Below are 21,190 nucleotides of genomic sequence, written 5' to 3'. Positions count from 1 at the left end.
ATCATTCTCTCTCCACAGCAGGAAAGAGAGGCTAGAAAGTCCCTGTACTCTGCTTGTGGAGAGTCGATCATCGTTGTGACAGTTCTTCCTCTCTTTCTCTGTTAACGACCCCTCCTTCTCTCTTCATCATGGATGAAATAAGCCAGAACAGCACCATGACATAGCCAACCCCTCGGTCCCCTTCACCGTCCCTGGCCCGAAAACCCTACAACAGCCAGAAGCCTCTCCTTAAAGGCTCCCGTTCCCATTGGGAACGTCCCAATCAAAACATCATTCACATGACAAGGTATGACAAGAACAGGTGCAGCTGGTAATAAAGTAATAACAAAATGCACCAAATATTCCGTGGCAGCTTCCCCTCCTCCTCCTCCTCTTTCCATTAAAACTAAAAAGAGAGAGCGGAATGGAGTGGTCGTCCCACTCGTTCTCTACCCTGCCCCCTCACTTACCCAGCATTTAGCCCTGTCTCCATCAGACGTAGGCGGACTCGCTGGACTGGGTCCTGCCCATGTTGGGGGGCTGTGACAGGTAAGACATGTCCTTCTTGCGGATCTCGCAGATGGACTTCCGGCGGGCCTGCACACCCCGGATGGCTGCCTTGATTTTCTTCCAGCCCAGGTGGTTGAGCTCTGCCAGGTTGAGCAGCACGCAGATGCCACTCACAGCGAACATGAAGACCAGGAAGACCGTTTTCTCGGTGGGCCGTGATACGTAGCACTCCACCTCCTTCAAGCAGGGGTAACGGTCACACTCAAAGATGCCCGGCACACTGAAGCCGTATAGGAAGTACTGTCCCACCAGAAAGCCGATCTCCAGTGCGTTACGGAACACCACCTGGATAATGTAGAAGCGCGAGATGCCCTCCTGCTGGCGCTGCTTGGACTTCTTGCCGTGTGTGAGCCCCCGCGGCACATTGGGGATCTCCTTCACCTCCATGCAGTCATGCTCATCCTTCCCGCCAGCGTCGCCGTGGTGCACCAGGATGCCGTTGATGTTACGAAGCTTCCTGGTGCCGCTTTGCCCGTAATCCGAATGTTCCAGCAGCGGGTAGAGGAAGGAGTAGCGTCTGTCACGCTGCTTGGCCGACTGGTGCACAGAGTAGGTGATGAAGCACAGGCTGGGCGTACACACCAGAATGATCTGGAAGACCCAGTAGCGGATGTGGGAGATGGGGAAGGCCTTGTCGTAGCAGGCCTGGTTGCAGCCCGGCTGCAGAGTGTTGCAGATGAACATGGTCTGCTCGTCCTCGTACACCGTCTCGCCAACGATGGCCACGATCAGGATCCGAAAGATCACCACCACGGTCAGAAGAATCCTGTCAGAGAGAGAGAAGACAAAATAAATATTAGATACAATTATCAACTGGAAGGTGTGGTGAAGAGAGAAAGGATGGTGGAAGACCAATAAACAATTTTGGATTAAAGAGATTGAAGAAGATTCGAACGGGGCAGGATCAAGAGAGAGAGAGATATAACTTGGATAAGAGATGTGGACTTCTGGGAACAATGAGCAGTGATTGGACATGATGTCACTGTTCCTTTAGATAAGGTAGAAAAAAAGGGATTAATCTAGAGCACATTCATCTGCTGAGCACAATATCTATATTAGAGAAAGAACAATTATTTTTTCCCATACTTCTTCCAGTCATTTCATCTCAAGCGCAACAGCCATTTAAAACAGCGACATGACACATCTCTCTGCTTCATGGCCTAAGTTTAGCATCAGGCTCATTTAACATGATAACCCTCATCTCAGTCCCTGCTAAAATGGATCTTGCTCTAATTAATTTTGTAACACACAGTCTCTGTCTTCCCATTTTTCATCTATCCCCTTAGCAACCGGTGACACTGTGCACCTTGTTTGCGGCTTGCGTGCTATTTCTGTGCGTGTGACAGAAAGAGAGGGGAGATTACTGGGTGTGAAGCAATTCACTGTGTTTTTTCAGTGGTGTGCTTAATGTGACATGTTGAGAATATTCATTCTGAGAATAACTATTATAGCCTGTGAGGGGGCATACATATGTATAGGACCGGCCCTGGACTTTCTGCCGCCCTAGGCGAGACAAAAATAAAAATAATCACATTTTTATCTCAGCTAAAAGTCAGAGGAACAGAACATAACAGCAGCCCAAGTCATAGGTCATATTTCTCCAACGTCAAACCAGAGCGTCTTGCTTGCAAAAAATGTAATCTTAGCCATCCTTATGAATCTAAACATGGCATTTTCAAAAGTGACATTCCCACCCAGACAGATGCTCTACCGAGGCAGAAATATGTAAGCTTCAACTGCTGATGCCTTCTGTCTCATATAGACTAACGTACTTTGGTGCAAAAAGTGTAAATCAATCCCAGAACAACAGCAAAGGACCTTGTGAAGATGCTGCAGGAAACAGGTACAAAAGTATCTATATCCACAGAGTCCTATACTGACATAACCTGAAACGCTGCTCAGCAAGGAAAAAGCCACTGCTCCAAAACTGCCATAAAAAAGCCAGACTACAGTTTGCAACTGCACATGGGGAAAAAGATCGTACTTTTTGGAGAAATGTCCTCTGGTCTGATGAAACAAAAATTGTTTGGCCATAATGACCATCGTTATGTTTGGAGGAAAAAGGGGGAGGCTTGCAAGCTGAAGAACACCATCCCAACCGTGAAGCACAGTGGTGGCAACATCATGTTGTGGGGGTGCGTTGCCTCAGGAGGGACTGGTGCACTTCATAAAATAGATGGCATGAGGACAGAAATGTATGTGGATATATTGAAGCAACATCTGAAGACATCAGTCAGGAAGTTAAAGCTTGGTCACAAATGGGTCTTCCAAATGGACATTGACCCCAAGCATACTTCCAAAGTTGTGGCAAAATGGCTTAAGGACAACAAAGTCAAGGTATTGGAGTGGTCATCACAAAGCCCTGACCTCATTCCTGTAGAAAATGTGTGGGCAGAACTTAAAAAGCGTGTGCGAGCAAGGAGGCCTACAAACTTGACTAAGTTACACCAGCTCTGTCAGGAGGAATGGACCAAAATTCACCCAACTTATTGTAGGAAGCTTGTGGATGGCTACCCGAAACATTTGACCCTGTCATAATCGTCGTAAGAACATCTGGACCAAAGCGCAGCATGAAATCGGCTCGACATTTTTCATTATAAGTAAACCGCACAAAAAAACAATAAAGAATAACGATACGTGAAGCTACGGCGTGCTCACAGGCAACTACACATAAACAAGATCCCACAAAACACAGTGGGAAAATGGCTGCCTAAATATGATCCCCAATCAGAGACAACGATAAACAGCTGCCTCTGATTGGGAACCATAGCAGGCCAACAGGGCGAGTGCGAGTGCGAGGAGCTGGCACAGGACGTACTGGGATGTGGAGGCGCACTGAAGACCTGATGCGTAGAGCCAGCACAAAATATTGTACCGGAACGATGACACAGTTTGCATGGCGAGTGCGGTGAGCTGGCACAGGATGTACTGGGCTGTGGAGTCATTCTGGAGACCTGGTGCGTGGAGCCGGCACACATGGTACCGGACAGATAACACGCTCCTCACGGTGAGTGCGGAGAGCTGGCACAGGACGTACATGGCTGGGGAGGCGTACTGGAGACCTGGTGTGTGGAGCTGGCACAGATTATACCAGACTGATAGCATGCTCCTCAGGACGAGTACAGAGAGCTGACTCAGGTGGCATCAGACTGATAACACGCTCCTTAGGGCGAATGTCGTGACACCAACACAACAACTATCTAATTTCTCTCTCCTTCAATTTCTCCATCAACTCACTGACGGTCTCTGACTATCTCCATTCACTCTCCTCCGATTTCTCCCTCTTCTCCCAGACTGGCTCTGGTTCACTCCCCGGCTCCGCCGACCACCCCGTGTGCCACCCCCCAAAAATTTTGAGCTGTCTTTTGGGCTTTCTATGTGGCCGCGGCGTCGTTGCTGTCCTCCCTTCTCTCCTTGCGTCTGCTTCCAAGGAAGGCTTTCGTCTCCTGCCATAATTTCCTCCCAAGTCCAGGATATCTTCTCCTCCTTGATCTCCTCCCAAGCCCAGGATACCTTCTCCTCCTGGGCACGCTACTTGGTCCTGTTGTGGTGGGATCTTCTGTCATGACCGTCGTAAGAACTTTCGGACCAAAGCGCAGTGTGAAATCGGTTCAACATTTTTTATAAGTGAACCGCACAAAAAACAATAAGGAATAAACGATACGTGAAGCTACAGAGTGCTCACAGGCAACTACACATATACAAGATCCCACAAAACACAGTGGGGAAATGGCTGCCCAAATATGATCCCCAATCAGAGACAACGATAAACAGCTAGTCACACCCCGACCTAACCAAAATAGAAAATAAAAAGGCTCTCTATGGTCAGGGCGAGACAGACCCAAGTTAAACCATTTAAAGGCAATGCTACCAAATACTAATTGAGTGTATGTAAACTTCTGACCCACTGGGAATGTGATGAAAGAAATTAGAGCTGAAATAAATAATTCTCTCTACTATTATTCTCTCTGCTGCCATTTCACATTCTTAAAATAAAGTGGTGATCCTACCTGACCTACGACAGGGAATTTTTACTAGGATTAAATGTCAGAAATTGTGAAAAACTGAGTTTAAATGTATTCGGCTAAGGTGTATGTAAACTTCCGACTTCAACTGTATCTTCAGAAAGTGGAAAGCTAAATTAATAGCTTCAATTTTTTCAAATCTCCTTGAATATTATAGGCCGCAGCTCAGCTTCAGAATGTCATAGAGAGGAATCAATATATCCCCGTAAGCATCAGCTGCTTATAGTAGGTAGCATTTTCTTACTAATAATATGACACCTGTTATCACACATGGCAGACACCACAATTGTCACAATTAGAATAAAAATAACACTTTTATTCAACATATTTAACATATTTTAATATTCCTGTAGAACTGTAAAAAGAATGATACATCATTTGAGCTTTGGAAACAAGTTCTTTCAGAAATGCATGGCTGGCCTAATGTCAATGACCCAGCCTTAACAAATTTTGTTTATTTACATATCGAAATTGATTGTCCAGCATCAGTTTCAGCATCTATTTTTTCTGTGCCCTGCCGAGAGTGGCCTCTTTCCTCTGCTGTGGTGCTTCCTTGCAATCAGCAATGTTTTCTCTCGGTAGCTGTCCATGGTCCTGAAATCAAATCATCTGAGAGAGACAGAGAAAGAGAGAGAGATGTAGTCTATTTAAATCATTTAAAAAAAACAAAGTAAACAGGAGATAGATAATTGAGTAATCGTACAAATTACTCTGTGATAGAATTATTGTGAGTGTATGATCAACACTTACCTCTCATTCGAAGACAAGCTGACTCGCCTGGCCTTCCTGGCAGCAAAAGCTTGCACTGCTTGTGCTCAATTGATATGATGGAGAGTCCATTGATTGAGTCTCTCTTGATTCATAGCAGAGCGCAGGTTGTTTTTGATGAGTTTGAGCTTGGAGAATGTGCGCTCTCCACTTGCCACTGTCACGGGGAGGCAACAAATGCATTGGGATACCAGTAGGCCATTTGGTATCTGGATATGTACTCCAGTGCGTCAAGTGGTTTTGCCTCATTGTCCAGTCTCCTGCTCAAGACTTTGAGCTCATTACACAGCTCTTTTGCGCCGATGTCCCTGGAATCCCTGTACGTAAGGGCCCTCTCCAGTGTTGCGCAGTCAGTGATAAGTGCTGCAGTGTCCATGTCCTTGATGGTGCGGATGTTGTACAGGATGCTGAAAACACTGCTGTGCTCTTCGAGCTGCGTAACACGCTCGTTGACAGACTGGATAGCAGAATCAAGAATCTGATGAAAGAAATATACTTTGAATTCCTGCTGAGGTACAGTCACAGGCTCATCTGTGAAACAGTGAAGCCCATGACTGGGATAACAGTCATGGGCTTCACTGGGAAACAGGGCTCAATTACTCATCTCCTCTGCCAACTCTTTTGCGCTTGCTAATGCGCCAGCGAAAGCTGCATCAGAGCGGTGGTCTTGGAGGAATACCCTGATTGAGTTCAATTGAGCCTCTGCTTGTGAAAGGTTCAAACTCCCCGCCTGCAAAAATTCATCAGGGAATTTCTTTGGTTTAGAGATTGTGCCACTTTTCTCATTCGTTTTAAAACTTCCTGTTTCTGACTCTTAGACATGGTAGCAATTTAAAAAAAAATCTCTGTAGCTTATTATTATTTCCACTAGTAGCTAGCTAATGTTAACAGGTTAGACTACTTCCTTAATCACTCATCTTCTTCCTCACACACAAACTTAAAAAAAAAAATAATACAATCATTTAAACAGGCATATTCCTTTTTAATGTTTCACAAATGGATAATCCCATATAAACACACACATCACCATAGCTACCAAGGATAGTGGGAGTGAACTTTGGGAGAAGCGGGAATGGGGTGGGGGCGGGAACTGCAGCAACGGCTATGAGCTGGTGTCTGGTGTAGTAGCCGATCAGGGGCGGCAGCTAATTGCCAAAATGTCACTCAAAATTCAATCTTGCCTAATGGGAGGGCCTGCCCTGCATATGTATGCAGCTGTTTTTGTACAGTGCAGCGCTACAGTTTCCTTCTGTGAGTGGGCTTCAGAGGAACTCTTTCAATGTCAGTTGAACTCACACACTCTCACTCAAAGCATTCGTCTCGTTCATTTTTCAGACAAACTCAGCAGGCCTTTTAACACTAGAGGACGGCGAGCCTTTTGTGTGTAGCTCTCAAAGAGATCCACACTTCGAATGAACTTCCGTTAAGGTCATAAATCATCCTAATTACTCCAAGCAGATATAACCACCTGAGTCTGACAATACCAACCCATTAGTCCTGGAACTCATTAACTGTATAATGACAACTTATATGAAGTGATGACGACAATAGAAGAAAGTGAGATTTTCACCTTAGTTGCCAAAAAGTTGGATGCGGTTTGGCTGCTGTGGGTGAATTTGTAATCTACCAATCGGAGCAGCTTTACTGGCCTGCACATGCCACAGCTGTGGTTTCAGAGGTCATATTTAATCTGACCCAAAGTCAGCCGCTATTCACATGTAGGCCTATTTCTCATATTAGACAGAGACTGCAGAGGTAAAAACAACATGTAAGCCTGGAATAAAGGAAAAGGAAAGAACTGAAATAAATGCTCCCAATCCGCCCACCTGTAGTCTGGATGGAATGGAAGTAGACATTTAGAAAGGTAATGCTGTTGCCCTTGTAGTGACTCCATTATGGAGTTTAGGACACAGTATCCACTATAGCAGTTCTATAGCATTGTGCCAGCTAGCGCACTGCATCAGTCAAAGGCTGTGAAAAATGATTAGGTACAGAGGGAAAACATCAAATGACTGTGGAATTAGTTACAGACGGGGATAAAAAAAAGGCACCCAAAAATGTAGCGGACAGAGATTTAGATGAATACAAAAAAACTGCCAAAGCGGTAAAAAAAAGGGGGATGAGGGAACAAAATCTCATCAGGGAGAATGAATTATATAATGGCTTCCACACGCTAACCCACAACCTTAATCTGCTCCAGGGCCAATGGAGGATTCTTGCATTAGGCCTAGTAGTTTGTTTAATGCCATCAAATAGCTTCAGATGATCCATGCCCACAGCCCCCACCTGCTCCTTCTCCTCTTCCTCCTTCACTAGCTCTCGTTCTGTCTTTTCTCCCTGTCTTTCCATTCCCTGTGCTCCTGCGCCCTACCATCTCCCTCCCTAACCCCCCTCTCTGTCCCTCCCTCCCTCCCCCTCTTTCCCTCCCTATCACTGCCTGGCATTGCAACAGAATAAGCTCCAAATAGAGACCATTTCTATTTTATTTTTTTATTTTTTTTGGGTGAAGCATTTTTGGTTCCATTGTCGGACGAACCTATTAAACGTTAAAACAAAATCTCCTTTGTGAATCTTGTGAAAATGTCCAAAACCGTCTGTGTGTGGCTCTGCTGGCCTTGCCCCCAGCCCCTTGTCATCGTGTCCTACCCCCACAACAGCCTGCATCAGGTTGTTAAATGAACACCCTGTCTGTGCTTTCATACAATGCCCAGTGACTATGTAAAAACGTTATGCCCAGAACCCAAAAAGCTTCTTTTAATTTTATCATGGTTTCTCTCTCAACAGCTAATGACAAAAGGCAGGTTTATTTGTTTGAAGTACTATTTGAAGTACTATTTGAAGTACTATTTGTATCTACAGTGATCAGTGTGCACCAACATGTGAAATGATAAGTTATTTCTCGGAGGGAAGCGTTGTCACAACCATCCGCACACAGACAACTGAGCAGCTTGCTAAACAACTCACAGAGATGCCATTTGAAGTGATGCTACTGTTTTGTTGTTGTTGTTGTGGAGGAAGAACAGCCCCTTTTGTACTGTACGTTCATTAAAGTCGCTCTTCCTTAAGTTTGACTTAAGTTTGACCGATTCTACAGTTTTTCTTTCTGTAACCCCTGGAGATAATATGTTGATTGAGGAAAGGGGTAAGTCAGGAGGGAGAGCTCCCTGGTGCCTTTACCCACAAACCCCCTACATCCCCCCTACCCTCCCTCCCTCCCCTCCCCTCCTTCCTCCGACAGTTACCATGGCAACAACAGATGGGCAGAACAAAGAACGGTGTGCTCGTGAGCTCTGATTCGAGCTAAGGACCAGCTGTAGTGAAGACTACAGGCAGCTTGACTACCCAGGAAGCTGAGAACACCAGCAATAACAATGCTACCAAAGCAGGCTGGAACTGTCTGCTGTCATCTATTGATGGAAGCCAGATGAAAAAATCCTTCTACACCCAGGAGAGAGAAGCTGTTGTATAGACTGTTGCAGACATGGTTGATCTATGATAGACTCTTATTGATAACCACAAACACGATCGATATATATAAACTGGGTGGTTCGAGCCCTGAATGCTGATTGGCTGACAGTCGTGCTTAAGAACAGCCCTTAGCCGTGGTATATTGGCCATATTCAATGTTCCCCATGTGATACTGCTGTGTAATCCTCTTAAAGGGCTCCCTCTTTCCCCCGTTGTCTGGGCTTCTGCTGAGGCTTTACCTGGCCTCATCCCTTTAACTCTCTATAAAGCATCTCCCTGGTTTCCTCATGCCTGTCTTGTGACAGGCTGCCAAGGTTTATCATCAATAGGACTTGGTTGACTTGACAGCAGGCCATTTGGCACATAGCCCACAGCTACGTCTTCAGGTAGGGTCAGAATCTTGGCCGTTTAGCTAATACTGTGTTGACTCTTCCCAGAGAATCCTGGGCCTATTTCCTCTGCCGCTCACACACATGCACACACACGTCCACACACTGGCTGTGCATCAGGACAATAGCTTAATCCCAGCAGGATGGAGGAGAACTAAAACAATCGAGAGAGAGAGAGAGAGAGAGAGAGAGAGAGAGAGAGAGAGAGAGAGAGAGTGAGAGAGAGAGAGAGAGAGAGAGAGAGAGTGAGTGAGTGAGTGAGAGAGAGGGAGAGAGAGAGAGAGAGAGAGAGTGGGGGGGGGGGCTGCAACCTTCAATCCAGGTTATTTGACAGCATCTCACACGCAACCATAAATACTGTATATACTGGCGCACACACATACATACTGTATATAAAACATCCCCACCAACACAGACACATACCCAGTGAAGCATACACGCAAAATGCATGATGCAAATATATTTAGACAGTAGTGATATAGAGTTCACCCTGAGATGGAGACTAAAAATCATCCATCCACTTTAGAGAGCACGGGAAGAACACAGGAATGTCAGACAGTATAGACACAATCATCTTTGTAAAGCTTGTGTGTGGATGGCACTCTGTTGGCAGGGGAGCGGAGACCCTCTGCTCCTTCTGTCACTGACTGGAATGTGACAGAGATGGAGGAGGTCCAGGATAGCCCTCAAGACCGGAACACACTCTCCGTGGCAGAGTCTGTACACACTGCTCAGTGCTAAGTGTGTGTGTGTGTGTGTGTGTGTGTGTGTGTGTGTGTGTGTGTGTGTGTGTGTGTGTGTGTGTGTGTGTGTGTGTGTGTGTGTGTGTGTGTGTGTGTGTGTGTGTGTGTGTGTGTGTTTGTGTGTGCGTGCGTGTGCGTGTGAGAGTGTGAGTGTCACTGGGTGTGGGTTTTGGTGTGGTTTGGCGTTTTTGAGAGAGATATAGAGCCACTACTATATGTGTGTGCTGGTGGAGAGAAGAGAATGATCTTGTCTGTGATTTTGTGTGTCTCTCGGTCTAAAGTCAGAGCCATACGGATGTAAATCTCATCCGTAGACCTCTGACGTGAGACAGTACCCACTCATCCTCATCCACTTCTCATCAAGTCCTCGCCCCACACTCACAATATCCACAATCTCCTCCTCAATATCCCAGTGCAGCTGATCAGTACTGAGAGACAGACTGGGGGCCGTGGCACACTGGTGTCCTCTCTCGTTGGACACACACTAGAGTGACTTGAGCTGGTGATTTAATTACACACAGCACAGCAGTGATTAATCCCTATTTACCACTTGAGTAGCTCCAAGTCCACTCGCAGCCACACAGCAGTCCTTCACAGTGCCACAGAGACCTCCACTCCACTGTAATCAACTGATAACAGTATAGGTGTGCAATAGGGCTGGCAACACAGCCATCAGAGCCGAGTGCTGGGTTTGGGAAGGTCATGAGGTGTGAGTTAGGAAAAGAGCAGCAGTCAGAGATCGGGATGGGAGCACGGCTGTAATCCACATTTAATCTTCTGTTTTGGACAATCCAGGGCCTGCGAGTGTGGCCTCTGCCAAGGCCAAAACCCAAATCACTCTCAGTCACACATGTTGGAAGCATTCTTCACGGACTCCCAGCCACACACACTCCTCTATCGCTCGTAAATGTATTCTAAACATGTGCAGTACTGAGAAGTATTCTAAATCTATTCTAAACATGTGCAGTACTGAGAAGTATTCTAAATCTATTTTAAACATGTGCAGTACTGAGAAGTATTCTAAATCTATTCTAAACATGTGCAGTACTGAGAAGTATTCTAAATCTATTCTAAACATGTGCAGTACTGAGAAGTATTCTAAATCTATTCTAAACATGTGCAGTACTGAGAAGTATTCTAAATCTATTCTAAACATGTGCAGTACTGAGAAGTATTCTAAATCTATTCTAAACATGTGCAGTACTGAGAAGTATTCTAAATCTATTCTAAACATGTGCAGTACTGAGAAGTATGCAAGGACCCAGACGTTCTGATTCACAAGACATTTCCCATCACGATTGATGTGTACAGTTAGTGAATCAATGTAAGAAATAACAAATTGCTAGTTGTGCATTTGAGTGTGATAAACATCTACATTTTGGGTGAAGGTTGTGTGTTTACCTGTTTATAGGTTGGAATGTGTGCGTGTGTTTGTGTGGGGGGATTATATGTATTTATGTTTGTGTTAGTGTTGCTGTGCAAAACCAATCTCCTCCACCACAGTATTCTCTAGAGCAGGAATTCCCAAACTGGGGTACGCAATGCCGTCGGGGGTACGCCAAATAAAAATGTGATTCACATTTTCTTTAAATAAATAAATAATTTGTGACATTTTCAAACAGTCCATTTATATTTTCCAACGTGTCTATAGATTTAGTAGCCTCGTTTCACTGCCAAAAATAAAATAAAATAATATAGTGTTCAGCGAAATAACAACACAATGTCAAATACAGGAAGCCTAGTCAAATAATTAACATCCAATCACTTAACATTTACCGTTACTCTCTCGCGGGAATTCAACTAACGGTCCGTATGTAGCCAAACCTAGCTGCTGCTCATGTTGGTATCTGTACTGATGGCACAAAAGCCCTGACAGGGAGACCTAGCGGAGTGGTAACGCGCATGCGAGCAGTTGCTCCCGACGCCACTTGGGTACACTACAGCATCCACCGAGAGGCTCTAGCTGCCAAGGGAATGCCTGACAGCTTGAAATATGTTTTGGACACTACTGTGAAAATGGTTAACTTTGTTAAAGCAAGACCCCTGAACTCTCGTGTATTTTCTGCACAATGCAATGATATGGGCAGCGACAATTTAACACTGTGGTTATCAAGGGGCAAAAGTATTGACACATTTTTTTTTTAAATTGAGAGACGAGCTTAAAGTTTTCTTTACTGACCATAATTTTCACTTGTCTGACCGCTTGCATGATGAAGGGTTTCTCACATGACTGGCCTATCTGGGTGATGTTTTTTCTCACCTGAATGACCTGAATCTAGGATTACAGGGACTCTCCGCAACTATATTCAATGGGCGGGACAAAATTGAGAACCACTGGGAACCACTGGTTCTAGAGCAGGGCTTCCCAACCAGGGGTACTAGGACCTTGGCCTATCCACAGTGGGTACTTAAAAAGACTCAGGAGTCCACAGGGTTACTGGTCAAATGCACATGAGGGGGTACTTCAGGGCTACTCAGGGCAGAGCAACAATCAGTTGGTGGTACAATAACCAAAAAAGGTTGTGAACCACTGCAAGTAAACTTGGGATGGCCACTGCTCTAGAGTGATTGTATCATTTATCAGACTCAGCTTTCACTAAGGTGTGATGCTCCGATCTGTCTCTATTCCCCGTCTGAAGCCTAAGGAGATCAGACACATGAAACCACTGCTCTCTCCTAGTGTGTGTGTGTGTGTGAGAGAGAGAGAGAGAGAGAGCGAGAGAGAGAGAGAGCGAGAGAGAGAGAGAGAGAGAGGGGTTGTGCGTGTGCGCATGTATGCGCATGCATGTACAGGAGATGATTGTGGACTTCAGGAAACAGCAGAGGGAACACCCCCCTATCCACATCGATGGAACAGTAGTGGAGAGGGTAGTAAGTTTTAAATTCCTCGGCGTACACATCACAGACAAACTGAATTGGTCCACCCACACAGACAGCATCGTGAAGAAGGCGCAGCAGCGCCTCTTCAACTTCAGGAGGCTGAAGAAATTCAGCTTGTCACCAAAAGCACTCACAAACTTCTACAGATGCACAATCGAGAGCATCCTGGCGGGCTGTATCACCGCCTGGTACGGCAACTGCTCCGCCCACAACCGCAAGGCTCTCCAGAGGGTAGTGAGGTCTGCACAAAGCATCACCGGGGGAAAACTACCTGCCCTCCAGGACACCTACACCACCCGATGTCACAGGAAGGCCATAAAGATCATCAAGGACAACAACCATCCGAGCCACTGCCTGTTCACCCCGCTATCATCCAGAAGGCGAGGTCAGTACAGGTGCATCAAAGCTGGGACCGAGAGACTGAAAAACAGCTTCTATCTCAAGGCCATCAGACTGATAAACAGCCACCACTAACATTGAGTGGCTGCTGCCAACACACTGACTCAACTCCAGCCACTTTAATAATGGGAATTGATGGGAAATGATGTAAAATATATCACTAGCCACTTTAAACAATGCTACCTAATATAATGTTTACATACCCTACATTATTCATCTCATATGTATGCGTATATACTGTACTCTATATCATCTACTGCATCTTTATGTAATACATGTATCACTAGCCACTTTAACTATGCCACTTTGTTTACATACTCATCTCATATGTATATACTGTACTCGATACCATCTACTGTGTCTTGCCTATGGCGCTCTGTACCATCACTCATTCATATATCGTTTTGTACATATTCTTTATCCCCTTACACTTGTGTGTTTAAGGTAGTAGTTTTGGAATTGTTAGTTAGATTTCTTGTTGGTTATTACTGCATTGTCGGAACTAGAAGCACAAGCATTTCGCTACACTCGCATTAACATCTGCTAACCATGTGTATGTGACAAATACATTTAATTTGATTTGATTTGAATACACGTCCCAAGTGTTTGTAACACAATTTGCTTGGAAAGAGTGGAGATCGATTCAGTATATTATTGCCAGTCAAATGGCTTCTCTCTGTCTCACCCTCACCCTCTCTCTCTGTCTCACCCTCTCTCTCTGTCTCACCCTCTCTCTGTGTGTCACTCTCTCTCTGTCTCACTCTCTCTCTGCAGCATGGTGATTTGAATATTTAATGAAAGATAAGTGAATGTGATAGGTGGAGTGTGAAGTCGTTGTCACATTTAACATGCGGTTATTCATGTTTGGCTGCTAACAGTGTGTGGCTTACTCAGTTTTGGCAGTGGAAACATTTGCCTGAGTGTGTGAGAGTAAATATAGCATCCGCACTGCAATTTGCTCACCCTTGTGTTTGTATGTTTGGCCATCTGGCTGTATGTCTGTGGGTGTGTTGGGGTATGAACTTGTGAGTCAGACGAGGATCTGTATCACAAGTGTCTGTTTATGTTTGTCTATTTGTGTTGGAGGGAGCAGGGCGCATGTCGCTTATTGGTCTGTGTAAGGTGTTTCACTGGTGTGTGCGTGCATGATTAAGTATATATTTGTGTGTGTTTGTGTGTGTGTTTGAGGGAGCTGTCTGGCTCTCTCATCCGCTCCTATCACTTATACTCAACCAAACACAGCAGCTGCTGCTGCCACGCCCTGAGGGACAATGTTGGACACAGTGGACAAACACAGATACACACACACACACACACACACCAATGCCATATCTCCCCATGCCCTTATCATGCCTATAGCCCAAACATTGCAGCAGAATGATAGGATGCAGGTTCTGTTCAGTGATCGAGAGAGAGAGAGAGAGAGAGAGAGAGAGAGAGAGAGAGAGAGAGGGGGGAGTCCAGCACCATAAGTCACTGTAGAAAAGCATTGCGAGAGGTGGTATAAGACAATGTGTCAGAGATGTATGGGATAGATATGATCTGCACCAGGTGCAAATCAATACCCACAGGCACTTCATCCGTCTAACTCTCACAGTTAGAGCGAGAGCGCTGGTGCCTTTGTACAGTCAGTGGATCTCATTATGAGTCTATGGAAGCTTAGAACACAGGGAAAAGGCTCCTAACAAACTGTTACAACCTTTCATATGCGTCTTGCTACGTCAGATAATGAAAGCTCAATGTTCTGTTGTTGTTGAGAGCCCAATGCTAGTGTGAGGCCAATACGACGAAGCCTTTACTTAATATTTGACAAACCATGGTATGGCTCTTTGAGAAGTCTGAATCTATGGCTCCATGACTGTTTGAGGTGTTGACATGGGTTAAGATTGTAAGATAATAATTGAGTGGTCTAAGAGTGGTCTGGGACACTGTGTCTGTTCTATTCTTTCTCTTTGAGTTTTACGGTCATTTAAGGTCAGTCTTACGGCCATTTATAAACCCCTGTTAGTCATAAGTGCTGTCTCATGGACTGAACCCTCGTTAACAGCCAGCCTCTCAACGGCCAGATTCACTGACCTCTCCTCTCTCGGCCTGAATAATCTTTCTTAACCCTCTTTTTCCACTCTTTTTCTCCATCCCTCTTTAACTTTCTCGCCCCTCTCTCTCTCTCTCTCTCTCTCTCTCTCTCTCTCTCTCTCTCTCTCTCTCTCTCTCTCTCTCCTCTCTTAATATTCCTATTGGTCTGTTGATTGTTTACCCAGTTGTTCGGGACAGTAAAAAGTAGAGTGCTGCAGCTCCAACCTCTTCTCATCTATTTGTTGGTAAATATATAAATATACTGTACAATTAGCTTCGGTTAGCGAAGATGGAGGAGACTGAAACGAAAACATATTCTTAAAGTAATCTACTTTCTCTTTCAAAATATCGTTCGGTGAATCATGAGTGACTCCATCATTTGTAAAAAGTTTCAATACAACATATTTGGTAGCATTTCTTTGCTGAAGATTGGGGAAAAAATGGTGCATTGTTTTGCATATTCCATCCAGTTTCCTTTATTTTTATAATATATTACACTGGATCCTCCTTGAATAACTTCCTCCATTTCTTTTTGTTTTTCCTCTAACTTATTCTGTGTCTCTATGGTACAGTTTTTATTGCTGTACTAACTGTACTTTTCGTCCTTAAATTTCCTTTGTTAATATGGACTCAATGATCTAAATTGCTTTTGTTTTATAGATGAGTACTGAATTGCATGGCCTCTAAAGGCACATTTAAAAGTGTCCCATACAATATGGGGATCTTCTGTACCTATGTTATGTCAGAAATAACATTTCCAATATCCTCGCCTACGTGGAAATTCCGTACGAATCACATTTATTTCTAAAGCCATTTTTTCATCAGCCGATGTCACAAAGTGCTATACAGAAACCCAGCCTAAAATCCTAAACAGCAAGCAATGCAGATGTAGAAGCATGTAAGCATGTAAGAGTAATATATATGCCAATTATGTGATGGTCTGACCGCATTATGTCCCCTATCAACACTTTTTAAACTTTTGGTGCCAGAGAGAATGGCATAAGAAAGTATTCAAGACGACTAGCCTGATTAAGCCTCCACCATGTATAGTTCACTAGGTCAGGATATTTAAGCCTAATTCCAATATATTTCCTTTAGTGCCTGAGGGTGATAGTTTGAAGTGTGATTTCCTTTACGGTCCCATATAGGTATTTAAAACCATATTAAAATCTCCCAACATAATAATACAGTATAGTGTTGCTTGTAGAGTTTATATATTTTTAAATATATTTTCAAAGAAGCTTGGATCATCATTATTTGGACAGTATATATTAATGAGCCAAATCTGTTTATGGTCCAATAACATATTTAAAATAATCCATCTGCCTTGAGGATCTCTTTGGACAATTTGCACATTTGGATCAAAATTACTGTTAATTAATATCATTACCCCTTTTGAATTTCTTTGCCTTTGGGAGAAATATATTTCGCCCCCCCAGTTCTTTTTCCACAAACTTCATCTAAAATTGTTGAATGAGTTTCCTGTAAACAATAGACATTAGATTCCTTTTCTTTTAACCAGGTAAATACTGATCGTCTTTTTGTAACGTCTGCTTCCAACTCACACTCTCAAACACCTAGATCCCCTGAATGCAGCTCACTCTCCAGATCCCAATCACCTGAATTCTGATCACCTGTTCACACACCTGTATGTCATTATCACAAACTATTTAGTTCAGTTCTTTGCACCCCATCACTGTGAGGTATTGTTTGTTTTGTGACACACTTCTATTTGGAGTGCTGGTTTGGTTGTAATTTAATCCTCCTGTGTATGATAGTTTTGCCTGCCTCAATAATGATGCCTATTCCCTGCCTGTACCTTAGCCTGTCAGATTTCCTGTTATCAACCTCTTGCCTGATCTCCCGGACGACATTACTAGCCTTTTCCCTGCCTGTGCTGTTGCCTTTTTGGACCCCCTGGGTATGACCTTCTGCCTGCCCCTGGACCCAGTTACCTGCCTCCTGTGGTCCTTTATAACTAAACACCTGCTGCGCCCGGTGCTGAAACCAGCTCTCTGTCTCCCATCATGTTCATTACTTTTCTTATCTGCTAAGCCATTACAATTATAACTGGCTATACATATTACACCAATTACCATAATGAGACAAGTTTCAATTCTATTTATCATCATATGTTTGTAAACTCACCATTTAAAAGTAACATGATGATTGAGTGTCTATATATCTGTGCCATGATATTTGCATTGCTACTAAGTAAACCTCCAATTGGTCCCCACTATTCCACCTGCTAAAACCCCTCCTCATCCCGAGTTGGGTTTTCATCCCAATGCCCGACAGACCACCCCCAACCCCCCAGATCCCATGGCTCCGGAGAGACCGAGACCCATCCTTCGAAAAGAGCACACAGTGCCACCCACAGAACAGAAGCAGATCAACCGCCAAATGCATTTCCATCACCCTCACTCGAACAATTGTGATTCATCCTATATTGTTCCTAACGTCTTTTACTCCCTCGCAACAGTTGTGACACACACACACACACACACACACACACTCAACCCCTTTCCCCTACAACAACCATAGACTCAGATTCTCAACAGTTGCACCACCCCAGAGCCCAATTCAAGAAAGGTCTTGATTTACGAATGCATATACAGTCACAGCTGTATGAGAAGGCCTGCAAAACTGAGCAAAAAAAGGCAGAAATGCGTAGACTTGATGAACCATTGTCACGTCCTAGGTGATGGAGGTCAGATATACCCCCTTCCCCTGAAACACCCACAACATGGTCCCCCGTTGTTACCATATTCCCAAACATCTCCATGCAGTCAGACCTTTGATTTTGTGTCACCATGGCCACAATAATATGCCCCCTCTCTGAATGTCCGAGTGTGACCCCCTCGCCATGGGTTACTGCAGCTAGTGTTGCCAGCACTGCCGCTGCCTGGGTGGGGGCACACCACCGGAATCCCCACCGGCTAGGTACAAGGTCATCAAGGTTCTCATTAGCAGCTTTGACAATTTCCTTTTATATTATGCTCTCCCATCAGGGGGCTCTGGCTTTGCAGGACCAACCCTGCCAGACTGGCTCAGAATCATGAGGGGACGCATTGTCCGCATTTAGGTTGCATACAGGCCGCTTACAGCAGGCCCATAAAACAAATAGGAACTTCTCCTTAGTATCTGGGTCATTCAGGTGGGTGTCTAGGGTATAGGGTTGTGGACCATTCCCTCAATATAGGACCATAAATAAATAAATTAAAATTTATTTAAAAAATGTAGCTCCACATGATAGGACAATAAATACATTAGATGTATAATTTATTTTAGAATGCAGTTCCACCATGATAAGACAACACAAAAATAAGATGTATAATTCATTATAAAATGTATATCCCTCATCTGCACAAAATTGAAAGCTCTCTCGCAATTTCCTTTCCCAGTCACTTAACGCCACACTTCCCCAAACACCAAAAAACACACACCACCCCATCCATCTCAATACATCCACACATACCCACATACCCACATACCGCGCCTTCTGTCTTGCTGTGTTTTTATCTCCACCATGTTGAATTAGTGGTTTTGTGTTCCAATTAGTTACATTTGAAGAAAAGCTAAACTCAGCAAAAAAAAAGAAACGTACTCTCACTGTCAAACTTAACATGTGTAAATATTTGTATGAACATAGCAAGATAGCCATGGAGAATAGCCATGGAGTAGTCTTTGTGTCTCTGAACAATTGATTATCAATATACAGTTTGCAGAGCTAAGCGTTTCCCTTTCAATCTATTTTCCTTGAAAATTGGACACAGAACTTTGCGCCGTTCTGCAATTTCCTTCGGGAACTGATCATTCATGCCTATTTTCGTGCCAGCAAGTCTTTTAACCAGGCTTTTAACCATTATTTTATCTTCAAAGAAAGCAAATTTGGCAATGATTTGCCGTTCATACCTCTGCTCGAAGTGGTGTACATGTTCGAGTTGGATTTTGTCAATAGCTTCGTGTGGGATCTGAAGCGCTGTAAGGAGGAACTCTCTCACTACACATTCAGGAACTTCTCCTTCTTTCTCTTGGATACCTCTAAGTACCAAATGATCTCTCATGGATCTAGTCTGTATGTCAAGTAAGGCTTCTCTCAGAACGATGTTCTCCTTTTAAAGTTCATTAACTTCGGTGGCAATCTTATTGACTGTCCCTTTTAGCTTGTTTGTGTCTTTCTCCAATGTCGCAGTTTTTTCGTCACTCATCCCGAGGCCTTCAACTTTTTTATATCCTTACTGACTAGTTCAAGTATACTCAGTTCGTCATTTATTGATATTAACAGATCGGTTTCGACCTTTACCATTCCCGGTGGTGAAAAGATTAAATCGTCTGTGTCTGTAGAAGAGTCACGTTTTCGTTTTGAGATAGGTTCCCCTGTCTTACTCTCCGTCATGTTGAGATAGGTTCCCTTGTCTTACTTCTCCGTCATGTTGAGATAGGTTCCCCTGTCTTACTCTCCGTCATGTTGAGATAGGTTCCCCTGTCTTACTCTCTGTCATGTTGAGATAGGTTCCCCTGTCTTACTCTCTGTCATGTTGAGATAGGTTCCCCTGTCTTACTTCTCCGTCATGTTGAGATAGGTTCCCCTGTCTTACTCTCTGTCATGTTGAGATAGGTTCCCCTGTCTTACTTCTCCGTCATGTTGAGATAGGTTCCCCTGTCTTACTCTCCGTCATGTTGAGATAGGTTCCCCTGTCTTACTCTCTGTCATGTTTAGATAGGTTCCCCTGTCTTACTCTCTGTCATGTTGAGATAGGTTCCCCTGTCTTACTTCTCCGTCATGTTGAGATAGGTTCCCCTGTCTTACTCTCTGTCATGTTGAGATAGGTTCCCCTGTCTTACTTCTCCGTCATGTTGAGATAGGTTCCCTGTCTTACTCTCTGTCATGTTGAGATAGGTTCCCCTGTCTTACTTCTCCGTCATGTTGAGATAGGTTCCCCTGTCTTACTCTCCGTCATGTTGAGATAGGTTCCCCTGTCTTACTCTCTGTCATGTTGAGATAGGTTCCCCTGTCTTACTCTCTGTCATGTTGAGATAGGTTCCCCTGTCTTACTTCTCCGTCATGTTGAGATAGGTTCCCCTGTCTTACTCTCTGTCATGTTGAGATAGGTTCCCCTGTCTTACTTCTCCGTCATGTTGAGATAGGTTCCCCTGTCTTGCTCTCCGTCATGTTTGGGTGTTGCTTGTTTTGCTAATATTTGTCAATACATTTCTCTAGTCTTAAGATTTGTTTTGTGTTGATTGAAGGTTATTACCCACCAGATTGTGAAGTGCTAATATTTAGTCTAACTTACCGATATTGAATATTGCGTTTTTATCTTGAGGTGATCTACATTGCTGTGTTCAGTCCGCCATCTTGCTCCTGTCACTACTCATTAAGTGTCTGGCTCTACCTCTTCTAATCTTAGTGACCTTGTTGTGGTGTTTCACCAGGACTTCTGGATACAGCCAGTCAGACAGACCCCATTGAGAGAAAAACACTCAGAATGTAACACTTGTGTATAGGAGATCTTACACCTTTTCACAGTGACATGGTTTATCCAAACACTCATCCATACACTCATAAACATAAGACAAGGGTTTATCTGTATGACTTTAACAGTGATGACAGGAAGATTAGCATTAAAGGATTGTAAGGTCGGGAATAACAGAAAGAAAAGATGAAACGTGTGAGAGGAGGATTGGGTTTTGGGAGGAAAGAGTGAAAAGAGAGATCAGTGGGATTGGCACACTGGAGAAGTTGGCTTCAACTGTACCGGGCAGATGACATGGTGGCGGTGGGCTTATGGTATGGGAAGGCATAAGCTACGGACAATGAACACAATCAGATTTAATATTGCAGATAGATTTTAGCTTCCATCAATGTAATTGTCTGCATCATTTCCAA

The 21,190-nt window shown here is 44.1% G+C and overlaps 1 protein-coding gene across 1 annotated transcript in view; it reads right to left on the bottom strand.

The window, feature by feature from the left end:
- Window positions 1-211: 211 nt before the first annotated feature.
- LOC135551510 (gap junction delta-2 protein-like) overlaps window positions 212-21,190 on the bottom strand; it is a 30,824-nt gene continuing 9,845 nt past the window's right edge. Inside the window, exon 2 of the mRNA XM_064982717.1 lies at window positions 212-1,315. Within this exon, the coding sequence (XP_064838789.1) occupies window positions 472-1,315 (844 nt within the window). The 3' untranslated portion in view covers window positions 212-471. The remainder of the gene's footprint in view (window positions 1,316-21,190) is intronic.

Source organism: Oncorhynchus masou, chromosome 13 (genome assembly GCF_036934945.1).
Source record: "Oncorhynchus masou masou isolate Uvic2021 chromosome 13, UVic_Omas_1.1, whole genome shotgun sequence".
In the NCBI taxonomy this organism is placed as follows: Eukaryota; Metazoa; Chordata; class Actinopteri; order Salmoniformes; family Salmonidae; genus Oncorhynchus; species Oncorhynchus masou.
The sequence above is the reverse complement of the archived record's forward strand: the minus strand, read 5'-3'. Positions and strand labels throughout refer to the sequence as shown.